The 19882-nt window shown below is 40.0% G+C and overlaps 1 protein-coding gene across 1 annotated transcript in view; it reads left to right on the top strand.

Moving 5' to 3' along the window:
- Positions 1 to 442: 442 nt before the first annotated feature.
- Positions 443 to 19882, top strand: part of AMPD1 (adenosine monophosphate deaminase 1) — a 165580-nt gene continuing 146140 nt past the window's right edge. Inside the window, exon 1 of the mRNA XM_040423928.1 lies at positions 443 to 543. Coding sequence (XP_040279862.1) covers positions 528 to 543 — 16 coding nt within the window. The 5' untranslated portion in view covers positions 443 to 527. The remainder of the gene's footprint in view (positions 544 to 19882) is intronic.

Raw genomic sequence — 19882 nt, 5'->3', positions numbered from 1 at the left:
TTTGTATACATTCAGTTTTTTATCACGCGCGTGCAAAACACATTGCATACGCGTGATAAAAACTGAACGCGATCGCAGGCAAAACTGAATGACTTTGCCTGCGAAATCGCGCATTTTTCACTGAACGCATTCGCAACGCATCCGGACCTAATCTGGACATGCTCATCTGCAAGGGGCCTTATCCAGACAGTAGGGCATGTTCTGGATGGTAATCACAGAGAGGTTTGTAAATGGACTGCACACAGATTGTGAAACAATATGTGTATACAGTCCAGGGAATTACATTTCAGCTTTGTACATAATTCGCAAAGCCATGGTAGGGAGTGAGTTTCATTGCATCTCCTTCTCTGGCAACTACTTTGTACCCCCATGCTGGAAATAGCTTCCTATCCTTTTAAAGTGTATAGATCGCATTACTGCAAAAGGAGAATGCACACACTAGCAGTATGACACTCTTAGCCAGACACTGCCAGCTTGCTGCCTCGTCCATTTATCCTCCTGCTGAGCTCTGAAGACCCAGCACCAAAATGTCAAAAGCAGCTAGTAAGTTTCTGTGTGCCTATGTATGCCTTTTCCAGTGATCAAAACTAGCCACCCACAAGAAGAAACCACCAACGTGGGTCTTTCTTGTATATTACATAGTGGCTGCCATAGTATGCAAGGAGTTATCACCCATAACTGGAGCACCAGGGGCAGTGTAACTATTGTAAAAGGCTATAATTATAAGTTAGTTGGATTGATTAAAATACATGCAATGATGGATAGTCTAGGCATATGCAGCCTAGTAAAGTTCCACCTGTGGTTAATGTCTATATAGGGTTTGTATTTCTTTGCTGTTTTCACCTATGAATCAGTCAGTTTTTAATGTGGAACGTGTAGATAGTGGTGCTAATGCTAACATGTTAAAATAGTCAGCCCATTAACAGCAATACACTGCTGCACAATGAAAATACTACAAATAAGAATAAAGGACTTATCGGCTTGTTTATGGTTTCCAGACGGCAACCTGAGTTTTTTTTTTTGTGTGTTTCACAAATTAAAAATTGTAAAAATTGCACATGAAGAGCATATTAATCATAAGTGAGAGATTGTATCATTATCTTATTTTCTTTTTTTTAAGAATAATTGTTCATATGAATCTTTCATAAGACTTTGTACACACTGGTTTTCCAGGATTTACCATATATGTTAGAGATGAGCAAAATATGTTTTGTGTCCAATTTGGCAGAATTTTTCAAAAAATTCGATTCATGTCCAAATGGATTCTACGCAAATCAAATGTGATCCAACTGCCCTGAAAATTGGCATATGACACTCTGAACTCTAGGACTCACATTGTTTTAATCTCTTAAATGCAATGACAGCAATATCAAATAATGTCAGAGTGACACTGACATACATAGATGTGGGTAAACACATGGTTGATGGTGTTAAACAGTTGTTGCATGTGTTATGCTTTCTGATATTAGAAAGTTTCCAAAAACTGTCCCTTGCCTCTTTCACACTGGCGTGTGCGGCCCGTGGTCCGCAGTGCTTCTGTAGGGTTCCGTTCCGCACCATTCCGCATCTCCGGATTTGTGGACCCATTCAAGTAAATGGGTCCGCATCCGTGATGCGGAATGCCCACGGAACGGCGCCCGTGTATTGCGGCCCACATTTTGCGGGCCGCAATACGGTAACGGGCCGCACACGCCAGTGTGAAAGAGGCCTTATCGGGGGCAGATGGTGTTAAACCCCTTGAGGACCTGCGCCGTACATGTTCAGCGCTGGAGGACGTGACTTAAGGGCCAGCGCCGTAAATGTACGGCAGGCTGGTTGGGCGGGTGCAGGAGCTTTGCCCCCATGATCAGCTGCACACACAAAATAATAATAATAACTGTGCTAAAACAATCATTTATTTTGTCACCTTACATCACAAAAAGTGCAATGCCTCCCAAAATAGTACCAATCAAACGTCACCTCATCCCGCAAAAAAATTAGCCCCTACATAAAAGAATGGGCTATGGCTCTCAGAATATGGAGACACTAAAACATGATTTTTTTTTTTTTCTTTCAAAATGAAGTTATTGTGTAAAACTTAAATAATAAAAATAAGTATACATATTAGGTATCGCCGCATCCATAAGAACCTGCTGTATAAAAATATCACATGAACTAACCCATCTGGTGAACACCGTAAAAAGAAAAAAAGTCATACGCACTCCAAAATCATACGGTCATCTCATCCCGCAAAAAATTAGACCCTACCTAAGACAATCGCCCAAAAAATTAAAAAAATTATGATTTTTTTGTTTCAAAAATGCTTTTATTATGTAAAATTGAAATAAAATAAAAAAAGTATACATATTAGGTATTGCCGTGTCCGTAACAACCTGCTGTATAAAAATATCACATGAACTAACCCCTCAGGTGAACGCCGTAAAAAAAAAAAATTAAAATGGGTGGAAAAAAAGCACTTTTTGTTGTCACCTTGCATCACAAAAAGTGTAATACCAAGCGATCAAAGAGTAATATGCACCCTCAAATAGTACCAATCAACAGTTAACTCATACGGAAAAAAATGAGCCCCTACATAAGACAGTCGCCCCAAAAAATAAAAAAATGGCTTTCAGAATATGGAGACACTAAAAAAAATCTTTTTTTTCAAAAATGCTTTATGTAAAACTGAAACAACCAACCAAAAAGGTCAGATTTGGTATTGTCGCGACCGTGACAACCTGCTCTATAAAAATACCACATGATCTAACCTGTCAGGTGAATGTTGTAAATAACAAAAATTAAAAACGTTGACAAAACAGCTATTTCTTGTTACCTTGCCTCACAAAAAGTGTAATATAGAGCAACCAAAAATTATAGGCACCCTAAAATAGTAACAACAAAACTGCCACCTTATCCCGAGGTTTCCAAAATGGGGTTACTTTTTTGGAGTTTCTACTCTATGGGTTCATCAGGGGGGCTTTAAATGGGACATGGTGTCAAAAAACCAGTCCAGCAAAATCTGCCTTCCTAAAACCGTATGGCATTCCTTTCCTTCTGCACCCTGCCGCGTGCCCGTACAGCAGTTTACGACCGCATATGGGGTGATTCTGTAAACTACAGAATTAGAGTAATAAATATTGAGTTTTGTTTGGCTGTTAACCCTTGCTTTGTTAGCAGAAAAAAAATTGATTAAAATGGAAAATCTGCCAAAAGTGAAATTCTGAAATGTCATCTCCATTTTACTTTAATTCTTGTGGAACACCTAAAGGGTTAACGAAGTTTGTAAAATAAGTTTTGAATACCTTGAAGGGGTGTACTTTCTAAAATGGGGCCATTTATGGGTGGTTTATATTATGTAAGCCCCACAAAGTGACTTCAGACCTGAATTGGTCCTTAAAAATTGGTTTTTGGAAATGTTCTTAAAAATTTTAAGATTTGCTTCTAAACTTCTAACGTCCAAAAAAAAGAAAATCTAATTTACAAAATGATCCAAACAAGAAGTAGGCATATGGGAAATTTAAAGTAATAACTATTTTAGGAGGTATCACTATCTGTTTCACTATTGTGAATTTTTGCAAAATTTTTGGTAAAGTTGGTATTTTTTTATAAAAAAAAATTAAATATTTTGACTCAAATTTACCACTGTCATGAAGTACAATATGTGACGAGAAAACAATCTCAGAATGGCCTGGATAAGTAAAAGTGTTTTAAAGTTATCACCACATAAGGTGACACGTCAGATTAGCAAAAAATGGCCTGGTCCTTAAGTTGAAAAATGGCAGGTTCCTGAAGGAGTTTTATGGGAAAACAAAACAGTAGCTAGTTTACACCAAGCTTCCAAAAATTATGCCTTAAGGGTTTACACGAGCTAAGAATCTGCCAGATAATCGCTAACGAGCATTCATTAGTGATTATATGGCGATGTAAAGGTACCGCTGAATACCTTGTAAACAATCAAAATGCTCATGCGGTCACAAAAATCTTTGTAGGCAGCAGATCGTGCTATGAAAATAGCATCTGCTGTGGCAAACAGCAAATCTGGGGAAAAGCAATGGCGTTAGTGATCGCTCCTCCCCACACTGGAGGAGAGCGCTGCATGTAAATCCGGCGGTCTCTTCTGCTGACAAGCAGGCGATTGCTGCAAAGGAACGTTTCCTTTCTGACAATCACCTGCTGAATTGTCCAATCTAAATGGACGTTAATGGTCCCTTTTAAACGGACCAATGATCTGCCAGTGTAAATGATGACGGCAGTAAGCTTGAACAAATTTTGGACTTTCTTCATGTGTGTCCCCAACAGCTACTAGGCAGCCAGCAATGTGCGTAAACTGTTCTCTTTCCACCATCCTTTGTTGCATCAGCATGAGCTTCTGCTCTAAGATAAATATCAGGGGGTTGAATTATTATGCCACAGTTGTCTCTATTGAAAACTCTGGTGGCCTCTTTGAAGGGCCTGAGTACATGACAGGCATCTCTGATGAGCTTCCACTTCTTAACTTTGAGACAATGCATGCTCTCTGCTGAGGTGTTCTGGTGCATGACAAAATCATTCACTGCTTTATACTGCTCTAGCACATGCAAGGTGGAATTACAGAAGGGCGTTCCCTGCCAAATAAGAATGGCTGAAATGTGAGAACTGTCTCCTGGACATGGCCAACATCCTCTGCAAGCCCTGTACTTTTTAAAAAAATGTTTCATGACTAAATCCCTGATGAAGGGACTGGTTATGTCTCAAAAGCTCGCTATGTAACATCATTACTTCTATTTTTGTTAGCCATTAAAAGGTATCAAACCTGCAATACTCTTATTTTGTTTCTCTTAATGAGAGCACTAAACTATATGACTAAATTTATCACAGTTGGTGGGGAAACAGCCAGCAGGATATTTGCTGCTTGCTCCAATTTAGCAATTGATCGGCTGTGTGGCTAATCTCGCCCAGACTGATCAGCTCTAACATAACATGCAAACGCTTCACCTCACACAAATGTGATAGGAGGGAGGGAGAGTGGAAGCAAAGTTCTGCCATGCTTCTGTTGGGACAGGAGGATGTCCATGGAAGATAACGTGGAGGCGGGTAATTGCCTGGTGTGAAAACCAGACAGACACAAACGTGGTGGTGTCAATAGGACCTAGCATTGTTGCTGCTGTGCTGCCTCGCTGTGAAAACTTGACTCAGTGGGCAATGATAGACATGTACTGTCCCTGCCCATAACAGCTGCTTCAGGTGTCCACAGTGGCATGCACCTTGCCGCACAGTGAGCATTGCAAGGAGTGGCCCACATTCTCCACCACATGATAGTCCAAGGCAAAGATGGATTTTTTTGAGAAACAAAGCCAGCATGGTATCTTCCAGTGAGGCTCAGCGCATTCCATTAGCTTTCTAAAGGCAGCTGAATCCACTAAGTTGTACGGCAGCCACTGCACCACCAGCAACTTGGCCAGGTGGGAGTTGTACAATGGTTTCCTGGCCACTCATTAAATTATCGATGGCTAATGGCAGAGAAGCTGTTTGAGCAGGAGAAGCAGTAGCTGATGATGACAAGGACACTGTACTGCATGTGGATGCGGCCTGTCTGCTGCAAACGAAAGTGGGAGAAGAAAGACACTATTGTTGCGGTAGCTGACGGTCATTTCTATTTTCCCACATTAACTGGTGATGCCACTTCATGTGCTGCAATAGAACTGTGGTGCCTACATTTGTGTTTAAAACAATCAAGAGGAGAAAGCGCTGCCGGCACTGCTACACCTGACCAATATGCAGGATTGCAGGGAAGACACAGGAGACACGGTGGTGTATTCAAAGTAGAGATGAAAGGAGACAGCGGCACTCACCAATTCCAAGATAAAACGTCCAGTTTATTATGCTTCCATAAAATAGGGTACAGGCAGGTCTGTGCACATAGATCAAATGAAGGTACAGCCGTTTCACGCCGTTTCATTGAAAGGCATGATGAAGCGCATCTAGCGTGAAACGGCTGTACCTTCATTTGATCTATGTGCACAGACCTGCCTGTACCCTATTTTATGGAAGCATAATAAACTGGACGTTTTATCTTGGAATTGGCGAGTGCCGCTGTCTCCTTTCATCTCTCCTTTGAATACATTTGTGTTTAAACATTCATGGCTTATTTTAGTCCTGCAGATCTTGCACTTGCAGAACCTGCCAGATGGGAGATACTCACATACTCTGCACAGAGATAGCCACAGCTGAGCTTGGCTTGGGTCTTGCATGTTTATGTTCATTATATGCACATCCTTTTTGGGATATTGACATGTGGCTGATTTGTTGCAGAAATTTCTGCCGCTGTCCTATTCGCCTAAATGGGGCTTGTAGAAAATCCATGCATATTCTACAGAAACAAGCTTAGGCCTCTTGCACACGGCCGTTGTGGTTCCGTTCCGTGCATTGGGGACCACAATTTGCGGTCCCCAATGCACGGGCAACCTCCGTACTGTGGCCGGGACGGATCCAGACCCATTCAACTTGAGCAAGTTCCATTTTTTTGCGTAACAGAAGCACAGATCAGAACCCCAGGGAAGCACTCCATAGTGCTTCCGTGGGATTCCATTCCGTGCTTCCGTTCCGCACCGCATTCAAGTGACTGGGTCCGCATCCGTGATGCGAAATGCACACAGCCGGTGCCCCGTGTATTGCGGAACCACCACATGCAATTGCGGACAAGAAAAGGCATTTTCTATGAGAGTGCCGGTGATGTGCGGTCCGCAAAATGCGGAACATACATTGCCGGTGTCCATGTTTTGCTGATCCGCAATTTGCGATTCCGCAAAACACATAAGGACGTGTGAATAGACCCTTAATATTAACCGCTGTCATCCACAATCTTGGCGCCCATCCAAGAGTGATAATAGTGTAAGAAAATAATACTTTCCTATAATAAATTCTCATTAAGAGTTCATAGCTTCCAAAATGTGATTTCCATGTTCTGCAAAAAATAAAAAATCCTTTGAGGAAATAGCCTGGCTATTCAGTATATTCAGGTAGTCAGCTGCCCTCATTCTTTTTTTGCACATAACGTTGCTGAACCCTAGATCTGACCAACTAGGACGCTCTTACCTATTTGCTTATTTAAATCCATGTGGTGACCTTTTTTTTTTTTTAGTCAGGCAGTGTATATTTGGAGTGAGTGTAATGTGGTTTCCTCCATGCATAACGCCCCTTGTTATGGCCAAATAACTCAATTTTAGTTTCATCAGTCCACAGTACCTTATTCCAAGATGAAGCTGGCTTGTCCAAACATGCTTTAGCCCACCTCAAGCGGCACTTTTTGTGCTGTGGGCGGAGAAAAGGCTTCCTCTGCATCACTCTCGCATACATCATCTCCTTGTGTAAAGTGCGCCGAATGGTTGAACGATGCACAGTGACTCCATCTGCAGCAAGATGATGTTGTAGGCCTTTGGTGCTGGTCTGTGGGTTGACTCTGACTGTTCTCACCATTCGTCGCTTCTGTCTATCCGAGATTTTTCTTGGTCTGCCACTTCGAGCCTTAACTTGAACTGAGCCTGTGGTCTTCCATTTCCTCAATATGTTCCTAACTGTGGAAACAGACAGCTGAAATCTCTGAGACAGCTTTCTGCATCCTTCCCCTAAACCATGATGGTGAACAATCTTTGTCTTCAGGTCATTCGAGAGTTGTTTTGAGACCCCCATGTTGCTACTCTTCAGAGAAAATTAAAAGAGGAGGGAAACTTACAATTGACCCCCTTAAATACTCTTTCTCATAATTGGATTCACCTGTGTATGTAGGTCAGGGGTCACTGAGCTTACCAAGCCAATTTGAGTTCCAATAATTGAGTTCCAATAATTAGTTCCACAGGGGTAAGAGCCCCTTGTCGACAACCATGTGGTTTTTTGTTCTTTTTGGTTTTGCTGGTAGTGACTATGCACCAAGTTGTCTTTTAGGTTTCTACCCCTTCTATATGTAATTGTTAGATTGGGGGGAATTACTTCTTTTAACTCCTTATCTGTCATCAAAATGTGCCAATGGCACTTCAAGATGTTCCTGACTTTTTCATGTTGTACATCATATGTACCAATGCGTCATATTATTTTCTTATCTTCAGTTGCTTGCTTATGACTTAGTAATAAAGTAGTTATTTCAGTGTTTTTAGCTCTATTGTATGCCTTGTGCAAGACTTTTTTTTTGATAGCCTCTGGCCCTAAATATTCTATATAAAAGCTGACTTTCTTGCTCAAAACCTTCTTTGGTTTATTTATTTATTTATTTATTTTATGCACTTTGGTTGAGCAATTTCTCTTTGCTCGTAGGTACTAATCTATCGGAATGCCTTTTTTCAAGGCCGGTGGGTGATAACTCTCCAATGGAGAAAGTTTTTAGTTGAGGGGGTCTTCCTAAACACTTCTGTTTTGACACTCCCATCAGGCTCGAGGGCAATTTTCAGGTCCCAAAAATTTTCTTTTTGTGTATTTCAGCAGTAAACGTAAGACCTATTGTGTTGTTATTTAGTGTTTCTACGAATTGTAAAAAGTGTTTTTCAGTGCGCTCCCATAAAATTAAAATATCGTCTATGTAACGTCCCCAAAATAAAACGTGTTTAGTGAAGTCAATGTGTTTTTACGTGAATACTATCCTCCCCTCCCACTACCCTAAAAACAAATTGGCAAAACTCATCCCCATTGCTGCCCAGGCTATCTGTAAATAATAACTCCCATTAGGGATCTCCAAAGCGGATCAGTTGTGCCCTTAATGCATTCTCAATGGATAAGGATCCGCTCAGAATGCATCAGTTTGGCTCAGTTTGGCTCCGTTCCGCCTCCATTCCGCTTTGGAGGCAGACACCAAAACGCTGACTGCAGCGTTTTGATGTCCGTCTGACGAAACTGAGCCAAACGTATCCGTCCTGACAGACAATGTAAGTCAATGGGGACGGATCCGTTTTCACTGACACAATATGGCACAATAGAAAACGGATCCGTCCCCCATTGACTTTCAATACACCAAGACGGATCCGTTTTGGCTATGTTAACCACTTCCCATCTGGGCCATTTGCCCCCTTCCTGACCAGGCCTAAATTAGCAAATCTGACATATCTCACTTTATGTGGTAATAACTTTGGAACGCCTTTACTTATCCAAGTCATTCAGAGATTGTTTTCTCGTGACACATTGTACTTCATAATAGTCATAAATTTGAGTCAATATATTTCACCTTTATTTCTGAAAAAATCCCAAATTTACCCAAAATTTTGAAAAATTCACAATTTTCTAAATTTCTATTTATCTGCTTTTAAAACAGAAAGTGATACCTCATAAAATATTTATTACTTAACATTCCCCATATGTCTACTTTATGTTGGCATCATTTTGGAAATGTCATTTTTTTAGGACGTTATAAGGTTTGAAGATTAGAAGCAATTCTTCAAATTTTTAAGACAAATTGCCAAAACCCACTTTTTAAGGACCAGTTCAGGTCTGAAGTCACTTTGTGGGGCCTACATAGTGGATACCCCCATAAATGACCCCATTGTAGAAACGACACCCCTCAAGTTACTTAAAACTGATTTTGCAAACTTTGTTAACCCTTTAGGCGTTCCACAAGAATTAAAGGAAAATGGAGATCAAATTTTTAAATTTCACTTTTTTAGCAGATTTTCCATTTTAATCTAATTTTTTTTTAACACATCGATGGTTAACAGCCAAACAAAACTCAATATTTATTACCTAGATTCTGCGGTTTACAGAAACACCCCATATGTGGTCATAAACTGCTGTACGGGCACACAGCAGGGCGCAGAAGAAAAGGAACTCCACATGGTTTTTTGATGCCCTGTCCCATTTGAAGCCCTCTTGATGCACCCTTACAGTAGAAACTCCCAAGAAGTGACCCCATTTTGGAAACTAGTGGATAAGGTGCCAGTTTTATTGGTACTATTTTCGGGTACATATGATTTTTTTGATCATTCATTATAACACTTTATTGGGCAAGGTGACCAAAAAATTGGTTGTTTTAGCACAGTTTTTATTTATTTATTTATTTATTTTAACAGTGTTCATCTCAGGGGTTCGGTCAAGTGACATTTTTATAGAGCAGATCGTTACGGATGTGGCGATACCTAATATGTATACTTTTTCTTATTTATTTAAGTTTTACACAATAATAATTTTTTTTGTTTCAAAAATGCTATGTTTTAATGTGTCCATGTTCTGAGAGCTATAGTTTTTTTAAAGTTTTTTTATAGATTTTCTTATGTAGGGTCTAATTTTTTGCGGGATGAGGTGACGGTTTTATTGGTACCATTTTGTGGGACATATGCCTTTTTGATCACTTGGTGTTGCACTTTTTGTTATGTAAGGTGACAAAAATTGCTTGTTTTGACACAGTTTTTTTAATTTTATTTTACGGTGTTCACCCGAGGGGTTAGGTCATGTGATATTTTTATAGATCTGGTTGTTATGGATGTGGCAATACCTAATATGTATACTTTTTTATTTATTTATTTCACTTTAACACAATAATAGCATTTTTGAAACAAAAAATAATTAAGTTTTAATGTGTCCATGTTCTGAGAGCTATTTTTTTTTGAGAGAGATTTTCTTATGTGGGGGCTCATTTTTTGCGGGATGAGTTGACTGTTTTATTGGTACCATTTTGTGGGACATACGCCTTTTTGATCACTTGGTATTGCACTTTTTGTGATGTAAGGTGACAAAAATGGCTTTTTTTGACAGTTATTATTTTTTATGGTGTTTATCGGACTGGGTCGATCATGTGATATATTTATAGAGCCGACCGTCACGGATGCGGCAATACCAAATATGTCTATTTTATTTTATTTTTTCTATTTTTTCTTCTTTTTTTTTTATTCCTTACTTGGGGAATTTTATTTTTACATGTGAAACCTTATTTTTTATTTTTTTATTTTACACTTTTCGTCCCCCATAAGGTCATACAAGACCTCTGGGGGACATTTACGGCATTTTATTTTTTTTCACTGTTGATTTCTCCTGTAACTGGGGCTGACATAGTGGCCCCAGTTACAGGAGAAATACACCCCCACCCGAGAGGCTGTACAGCGCAATACAGCGCTGTACAGCCTCAGTGCAGGGCTCATCGAGGTCTCTGAAAGACCTCACACAGCTCCTGCACTCTCCGGTCCCGGTGATCACATGACCGCCGGGCCGGAACAGGAAGCGCATAGCGCTTCCTTCTCTGCATTCACAGCGCTCGGTGAGCGCTGTGTATGCAGCGATCCAGAAGGCAGGGACACCTGGGCACTGTCCCTGCCTTCTCTAAGGGTTGCCCTGCTGTCACAGCGGGCAACACGATCAGCAGCTGCACGATTAGCGTGCAGCTGCAGTTTCTGAATGAACGTTCTGGAACGTCCATTCAGAAATAGAGAACCACCTCCCGGACGTTTATAGTCAACGTGCGGACAGGAGGTGGTTAAAAATAATACAAACGGATCCGTTCTGAACGGATGCATGCGGTTGTATTACAGTGGGATGCGAAAGTTTGGGCAACCTTGTTAATCGTCATGATTTTCCTGTATAAATCGTTGGTTGTTATGATAAAAAATGGCAGTTAAATATATCATATAGGAGACACACACAGTGATATTTGAGAAGTGAAATGAAATTTATTGGATTTACAGAAATTGTTTAAACAAAATTAGGCAGGTGCATACATTTGGGCACCACAAAATAGAAATGAAATCAATATTTAGTAGATCCTCCTTTTGCAGAAATTACAGCCTCTAAACGCTTCCTGTAGGTTCCAATGAGAGTCTGGATTCTGGTTGAAGGTATTTTGGACCATTCCTCTTTACAAAACATCTTTAGTTCATTCAGGTTTGATGGCTTCCGAGCATGGACAGCTCTCTTTAAGTCACACCACAGATTTTCAATTCTATTCAGGTCTGGGGACTGAAATGGCCATTCCAGAACGTTGTACTTGTTCCTCTGCATAAATGCCTTAGTGGATTTTGAGCAGTGTTTAGGGTCGTTGTCTTGTTTAAAGATCCAGCCCCGGCGCAGCTTCAGCTTTGTCACTGATTCCTGGACATTGGTCTCCAGAATCTGCTGATACTGAGTGGAATCCATGCGTCCCTCAACTTTGACAAGATTCCCAGCCCCTGCACTGGCCACACAGCCTCACAGCATGATGGAACCACCACCATATTTTACTGTAAGTAGCAGGTGTTTTTCTTGGAATGCTGTGTTTTTTTTCCTCCATGCATAACGCCCCTTGCTATGGGCAAATAACTAAATTTTAGTTTCATCAGTCCACAGCACCTTATTCCAAAATGAAGCTGGCTTGTCCAAATGTGCTTTAGCCCACCTCAAGCGGCACTTTTTGTGCTGTGGGCGGAGAAAGGGCTTCCTCTGCATCACTCTCGCATACAGCATCTCCTTGTGTAAAGTGTGCCGAATGGTTGAACGATGCACAGTGACTCCATCTGCAGCAAGATGATGTTGTAGGTCTTTGGTGCTGGTCTGTGGGTTGACTCTGACTGTTCTCACCATTCGTCGCTTCTGTCTATCCGAGATGTTTCTTGGTCTGACACTTCGAGCCTTAACTTGAACTGAGCCTGAGAAAATTAAAAGAGGAGGGAAACTTACAATTGACCCCCTTAAATACTTTTTCTCATAATTGGATTTACCTGTGTATGTAGGTCAGGGGTCACTGAGCTTACCAAGCCAATTTGAGTTCCAATAATTAGTTCTAAAGGTTTTGGAATCAATAAAATGACAACAGTGCCCAAATTTATGCACCTGCCTAATTTTGTTTAAAGGGAACCTGTCACCATGATTTTGCGCATAGAGCTGGGGACATGGGCTGCTAGATGACCACTAGCACATCTGCAGTACCCAGGTCCCATAGCTCTCCGCGCTTTTATTGTGTTAAAAAACAGTTTTGAGTGATATGCAAATTACGTGATATGAGTCCTGTAGCCGGAGATGAGTCAAGCGGAAAGGAGCCCAGCACCGCCCCGCGTCCTCCGATTCTCCTCCTTGCTGGCTGACGTCACAGAGCTGGAGCGCCGAAATCTCGCGATGCGCGAGCTAGCGCATGCGTAGTTCGTTCCCTGTGCTGATGCCAGCACAGGGAATGAACATGATGCCGACACTGCGCATGCGCTAGCTCGCGCATCGCGAGATTTCGGCGCTCCAGCTCTGTGACGTCAGCCGGCAAGGAGGAGAATCGGAGGACGCGGGGCGGTGCTGGGCTCCTTGACGCTTGACTCATCTCCGGCTACAGGACTCATATCAGCTAATTTGCATATCACTCAAAACTGTTTTTTAACACAATAAAAGCGCGGAGAGCTGTGGGACCTGGGTCCTGCAGATGTGCTAGCAGCCCATGTCCCCAGCTCTATGCGCAAAATCATGGTGACAGGTTCCCTTTAAACAATTAGAGCACACTTTCTGTAAATCCAATAAACTTCATTTCACTTCTCAAATATCACTGTGTTGTCTCCTATATGATATATTTAACTGACATTTTTTATCGTAACAACCAACGATTTATACAGGAAAATCATGATGATTAACAAGGTTGCCCAAACTTTCGCATCCCACTGTATCTGAACGGATGTGTTTGTGCAGATCGATGACGGATCTGCACCAAACACGAGTGTGAAAGTAGCCTAAATGTAAAATAATTATGTGTTAACAGAAAGTGTAAAAGTGACAACACAAATTGTTTGTGTTCACAATATTGTGTCCCCTTAGTGCTTATAAAATATTAGATTGCTTCTAATCCAAAGTCGTGCTGAATACTTGTGTACAGTGCTTCTACATCGAGACTAGCAATCATTGTCATTTCGTTTACCTGTATGCCCTGGAGCCTGACGAGAGTGTCTTTCGTGTCCTTCAAATAAAACTATGGGCCGGGCACAAATGGGGATATCATCTGGTCCACATAGCTGCTGATGCCCTCACATAAGCTCTAGTTCCCTGAGACTATTGGTCTCCCTGGGATGGGATTTCTTTTTTTGTGGACTTTGGGAATCGCGTAAAAAGTCACCATTGTTGGTCTTGGATTAAAGAGAACTTTATATTCTTCTTTTGTTATAAAATTTCTTTTTGCTGACAACAAGATATTTTTCAATTCTCTGGTGTATTTTTCAGTCAGATTTTCTTTAAACAGTTTATATGTGCTAGTATATTGGAGTAATATCATTACCATTAATGGGCTTGATCTCCAATTCATTATTATTCATAAATTCATCCAAAGCTGTTTTCTCTTGTTTAGTTAAAGTATAGCCAATCTGTTCTTTCCCCGTTTTTATTTTTTGGAGATCATTGGTTACTAGGTCCACAAAAGATTAAATATTCCAATATTTAGTGAAAGTGGGGGGGTGAATTTTGATTGAGGAGTTAGTGTACTAAAGGGGACTACTGGTTTATTGTATTCTCCCCTATGTTCTTTCTGAAATTCTTCAAGTATTTGTATCACTTCCTCCTCCCTTCTAATTAGTTCATCACCGTCTCTCTCCTTATTTTTATATTCCTTATGTAATGATCGTTTTCTAGCGAATAGATTCACATCTTTGACCCAGGTGAAACAGTCAAAAGGTCCTGGTGTAAAGGATAAACCTTTTCATATGAGTGTTTCATGTTCTGGTTTTAAAGTACTTTTGGATAAATTAATTATCTGCATTCCCATATCTTGTTGATCTGCAGCTATGTCTTTTGTTGATATCCCCACTCGTCTCTGTCTCGTAATTGTATTCCGGGCACTAAAAAAAACGCCATTGGCGCTGTGGTAACACTGGGTTGTGATACACTGTGGGAATGAGACATCCTGTACTCTAAATTATCCTTGATCTTGCAATGGATTTGTCTGACATTTTTGATTGCTATTTTGATTATTGTTTGGATTGGATGCGTCCTCTGACATGTGCAGTAGACATGGGCTTGAGGTGTGAGGACCAAGGAATGTACAGAGGAAAGGAAGGAGGTGTACACAGTGCGGACGTCAGGCAAAAAGGGGAGGGGTAAGGATGGGTTCCTTGCAATTGGAGTCCTTCTAACTCAGTACTAAAGCCCACATGGGAATATGGAAACTAGCGATACACTAGAGACATCAGTGAGACGCTAGAGTTTATAGAACCATCCCCGCCCCTCTCCAACACACTGTGCCCAATTTCCCTGAAGACGCCAGTTTGACTGGTGAAACATGTCGGTGGGCAGTGTTTGAGCTTTTTTAGCACAGCTAGTGCACATAGGGTATGAAGCAGCAATTAGGATCCAAACAATTTATACAGAGAAGGGTTTAAAGGATAGTGAGCCATGTTTATATCATAAAGCGTCTTACTTACTAACAAGTTTGAATCATGGTGGAAATAAAAATGAAAATAATAAAGAAATGTTAATTTCTTTTTTTTTAACATTTTATTCCCTAAGGCTTCGTTCACATCACCGTTCAGCCTTTCCGTTCTCCTGCTCCGTTTAGGAGCAGGAGAACGGAAAGGACGGATAAGGCACATAACTGACGCCAAACTGAGCCCTTAGGCCCCCTAGACTATAATGGGGTCCCTTATGTTTCCGCTCAGAAGATGATTTTAAAGCGGAGACAAAAGTCCTGCATGCACAACTTTTGTCTCCGCTTAAAAATCATCTTCTGAGCTGAAACATAACGGACCCCATTATAGTCTATGGGGTCCTAAGGGCTCCATTTGACATCAGTTATGTGCCTTTTCCGTCCTTTCCGTTCTCCTGCTCCTAAACGGAGCAGGAGAACGGAAAGGCTGAACGGTGATGTAAACAAAGCCTAATTTTTGTTTAGTTGAGTGTTAGCACACTGCATTGCTAGTTAGAAATAAATCAATGCTAATAAGAAATCATGATTATAAGAAATAGACAATATAATGTATATATGAATAATCCTATTCGAAATACAGTGAAGGCAAAATAAGTATTTGGACATGCGCAAATGAACAAAGGTAATTGATGAAGAAGAGACTAAGTCCCGAGATATAAGTGAGATCGGTGATCTGTAGGGAAGACAGACTAAGTACCGTGACATGCACAGTGCTGTGAATTATGAGGTGTAGAGCCTAAGTCCTCTGACATGCGCAGTAGACATGGGCTTGAGGTGTGAGGACCAAGTCCGTGTTCATGCGCAGGAATGTACAGAGGGAAGGAAGGGGGTGTACACAGTGTAGAGGTCAGGTAAAAGGGGGAGGGGTAAAAATGGGTTTCTTGCAATTGGAGTCCTTCTAACTCAATACTAATGCCCCCATGGGAATATGGAAACTAGCGATACGCTAGGGACATCGGTAATGTTATGAGCAAAGACTTTATAGAGCCATCCCCGCCCCTCTCAAACACACTTTGCCAAATTCCCCTGAAGATGCCAGTTTGGATGGTGAAACATGTCGGGGGGCAGTGTTTGAGCTTTTTTAGCACAGCTAGTGCACATAGGGTATGAAGCAGCACTTGGGATCCAAACAATTTATACAGCGAAGGGTTTAAGGGATAGCGAGCCGTGAACTAGCGCACAGTACTGACTCATTATCCCCTAGCTAGTGAAAGTAAACTGAGTTAAATAGCTCTATTGTAGAAAGAAAAATACAAAGCAACCATGTGACACAGCTGATATTTTTAACTCCTTAACGACCCAGGATGAGAATTGTCGTCCTAAATGGCCGGTACTTTGCGCCCCAGGACAAGTATTCTCGTCCTGCAGTCCTTCCTCCCCCCCATGTGCTCTGCTGCGATCAGCAGCACAGATCCGGCTGTTACTGACAGAAAGTATTGTCTGAATTGAAACAGGGATCAAACCCTGAAAAGGTGAAGTCCCACAGTGGGACAAATATAAAAAGTGAATATTTTTTTTTTATAATAAATAAATTAAGTTATTTAAAGTAAAAAAAAAAGCGTCTTTTTCCCAAAATAAAGTAAAAAAAAAATAATTGTAAAACATAGGAATAAAAAAGAAAAATAGACATATTAGGTATAGCCGAGTCCGTATCGACCGGCTCTATAAAAATATCACATGACCTAACCTCTCAGATGAACACTGTCAAAAAATAAAAATAAAAACTGTGCTAAAAAAACATTTTTTTGTCACCTTACATCACTAAAAGTGCAACACCAAGCGATCAAAAAGGCGAATGCCCCCCAAAATAGTACCAATCTAACCGTCACCTCATCCCGCTACCTAAAACAATCGCCCAAAAAAAAAAAAAATAATATGGCTCAGACTATGGAGACACTAAAACATGATTTTCTTTTTGTTTCAAAAATGCTTTTATTCTGTTAAATTATAAAAAAAAATTAAAAAGTTTACATATTAGGTATTTCCACGTCCGTAACATCCTGCTCTATTAAAATATCACATGACCTAACCCCTCAGATGAACACCGTGAAAAAACTAAAATAAAAATGGCGTAAAAAAACGCCTTACTTTTACCTTACATCACAAAAAGTGTAATACCAAGCAATCAAAAGGTCATACGCACCCCAAAATATTACCAAACAGTCATTTCATCCCGCAAAAATCATACCCTACCTAAGACAATTGCCCACAAAATAAAAAAAATATGGCTCTCAGAATATGGAGACACTAAAACATAATTTAATTTTTATTCAAAAATGCTGTTATTTTGTAAAACATAAATAAATAAAAAAATGTATAGGTAGTAGTTTAGGTATCACCGCATCCGTAAGAACCTGCTGTATGAAAATATCACATGACCTAACCCCTCAGGTGAACACCGTAAAAAATTATAATAAAAAGTGTGTCAAAAAAGCCATTTTTTGTAACCTTAAATTACATAAAGTGTAATACCAAGCGATCAAAAGGTCATACGCACCCTAAAATAGTACCAAACCGTCATCTCATACCGAAAAAAAATTGACCCTACATAAGACAGTCGCCCAAATAAAAAACTAAAAAACTAAAAAACTATGGCTTTCAGAATATGGAGACACTAAAAAAATCTTTTTTTTCAAAAGTGCTTTATTATGTAAAACTGAAACAAACAACCCAAAAAAGTAGTCATATTTGGTATTGTCGCATCCGTAACAACCTGCTCTATAAAAATAGCACATGATTTAACCTGTCAGATGAACATTGTAAATAACAAAAAATAAAAACGGTGCTAAAACAGCTATTTTTTGTTACCTTGCCTCACAAAAAGTGTAATATAGAGCAACCAAAAATCATATGTACCCTAAAATAGTACCAACAAAACTGCCACTTTATCCCGTAGTTTCCAAAGTGGGGTCACTTTTTTGGAGTTTATACTCTAGGGGTGCATCAAATGTGACATGGCAGCTTACAATTCTCCCAGTGAAATCTGCCTTCCAAAAACCATATGACGTTCCTTTCCTTCTGCGCCCTGCCGTGTGCCCGTACAGCAGCTTACGACCACATATGGGGTGTTTCTGCAAACTACAGAATTAGAGTAATAAATATTGAGTTTTCCTTGGCTGTTAACCCTTGCTTTGTTAGTGGAAAAAATGGATTAAAATGGAAAATCTGCCAAAGTGAAATTCTGAAATTTCATCTCCATTTTTTATTAATTCTTGTGGAACCCTTAAAGGGTTAACAAAGTTTGTAAAATCAGTTTTTAATACCTTGAGGGGTGTAGTTTCTAAAATAGGGTCACTTTTTTGGAGTTTATACTCTAGGGGTGCATCAGGGGGTCTTCAAGTGTTACATGGCAGCTTCAAATTATACTAGGGAAATCTGCTTTCCAAAAAACACATGGCATTCCTTTCCCTCTGCGCAATGCCGTGTGCCCGTACAGCAGTTTGCGACCACATATGGTGTGTTTGTTACCTACATAATTAGAGTAATAAATATTGAGTTTTGTTTGGCTATTAACCCTTACTTTGTTAGTGGAATTATTTTTATTAAAATGAAAAAACTGCCAAAAAAGTGAAATTCTGAAATGTCATCTCTATTTTTCAATAATTCTTGTGGAACACTTAAAGGGTTAACAAAGTTTGTAAAATCAGTTTTAAATACCTTGAGGGGTATAGTTTCTAAAATTGGGTCATTTTGAGTGGTTTCTATTATGTAAGCCTCACAAAGTGACTTCAGACCTGAACTGGTCCTTAAAATTAAAAAGTGGGTTTTGGAAATTTTCAGCAAAATTTCAAGATTTGCTTCTAAACCTTCTAATGTCCCCAAAAAATAAAATGGAATTCACAAAATTATCCAAACATGAAGTATACATATGGGGAATGTAAAGTAATAAACTATTTTTGGAATTATTACTATCTATTATAAAAGTAGAGAAATAGAAATTCGGAAATTCGCTAATTTTTAAAATTTTTGGGTAAATTTGGGATTTTTTCTATAAATAAATTTTTTTTTTTTTTGACTCAGTACAATATGTGACGAGAAAACAATCTCAGAATGGCCTGGATAAGTAAAAGCATTTTAAAGTTATCACCACATAAAGTGACACATTTGCTAAAAATGGCCTGGTCCTTAAGGTGAAAAATGGCTGGGTCCTTAAGGTGTTAAAACATCTTTATTTATTTTATTTTATTTTATCAATGCATCTAATATTATGTTTTAATAACTGGCACATGAAATAAACAAAAAGGCGCTATTGGTCTTATGGACCATTTGTAAATATACAACTCTTAGAATCGCTGCGCACTTCATTTATTTGGGCAGTTACAGGGCCAAAACTGACCAAATAAGTGCGCCAAAAATAAGTTAAGTGTGAATTCTAGGGTTGTCCCGATACCACTTTTTTAGGACCGAGTACAAGTACCGATACTTTTTTTCAAGTAGTCACCGATACCGAATACCGATACTTTTTTTAAATGTCATGTGACCGTTTTGGGGGATCTGTGGATCTGTGGATGACGCACTGTCATGTGGGGGATCTGTGGATGACACTGTTATGGGGGACCTGTGGATGGCACTGTTATGGGGGATCTGTGGATGGCACTG

The sequence above is a fragment of the Bufo bufo genome, chromosome 3 (assembly GCF_905171765.1).
Source record: "Bufo bufo chromosome 3, aBufBuf1.1, whole genome shotgun sequence".
Taxonomy (NCBI): domain Eukaryota; kingdom Metazoa; phylum Chordata; class Amphibia; order Anura; family Bufonidae; genus Bufo; species Bufo bufo.
Note: the sequence above shows the minus strand (reverse complement) of the source record. Positions and strands in the feature narration are given on the sequence as shown.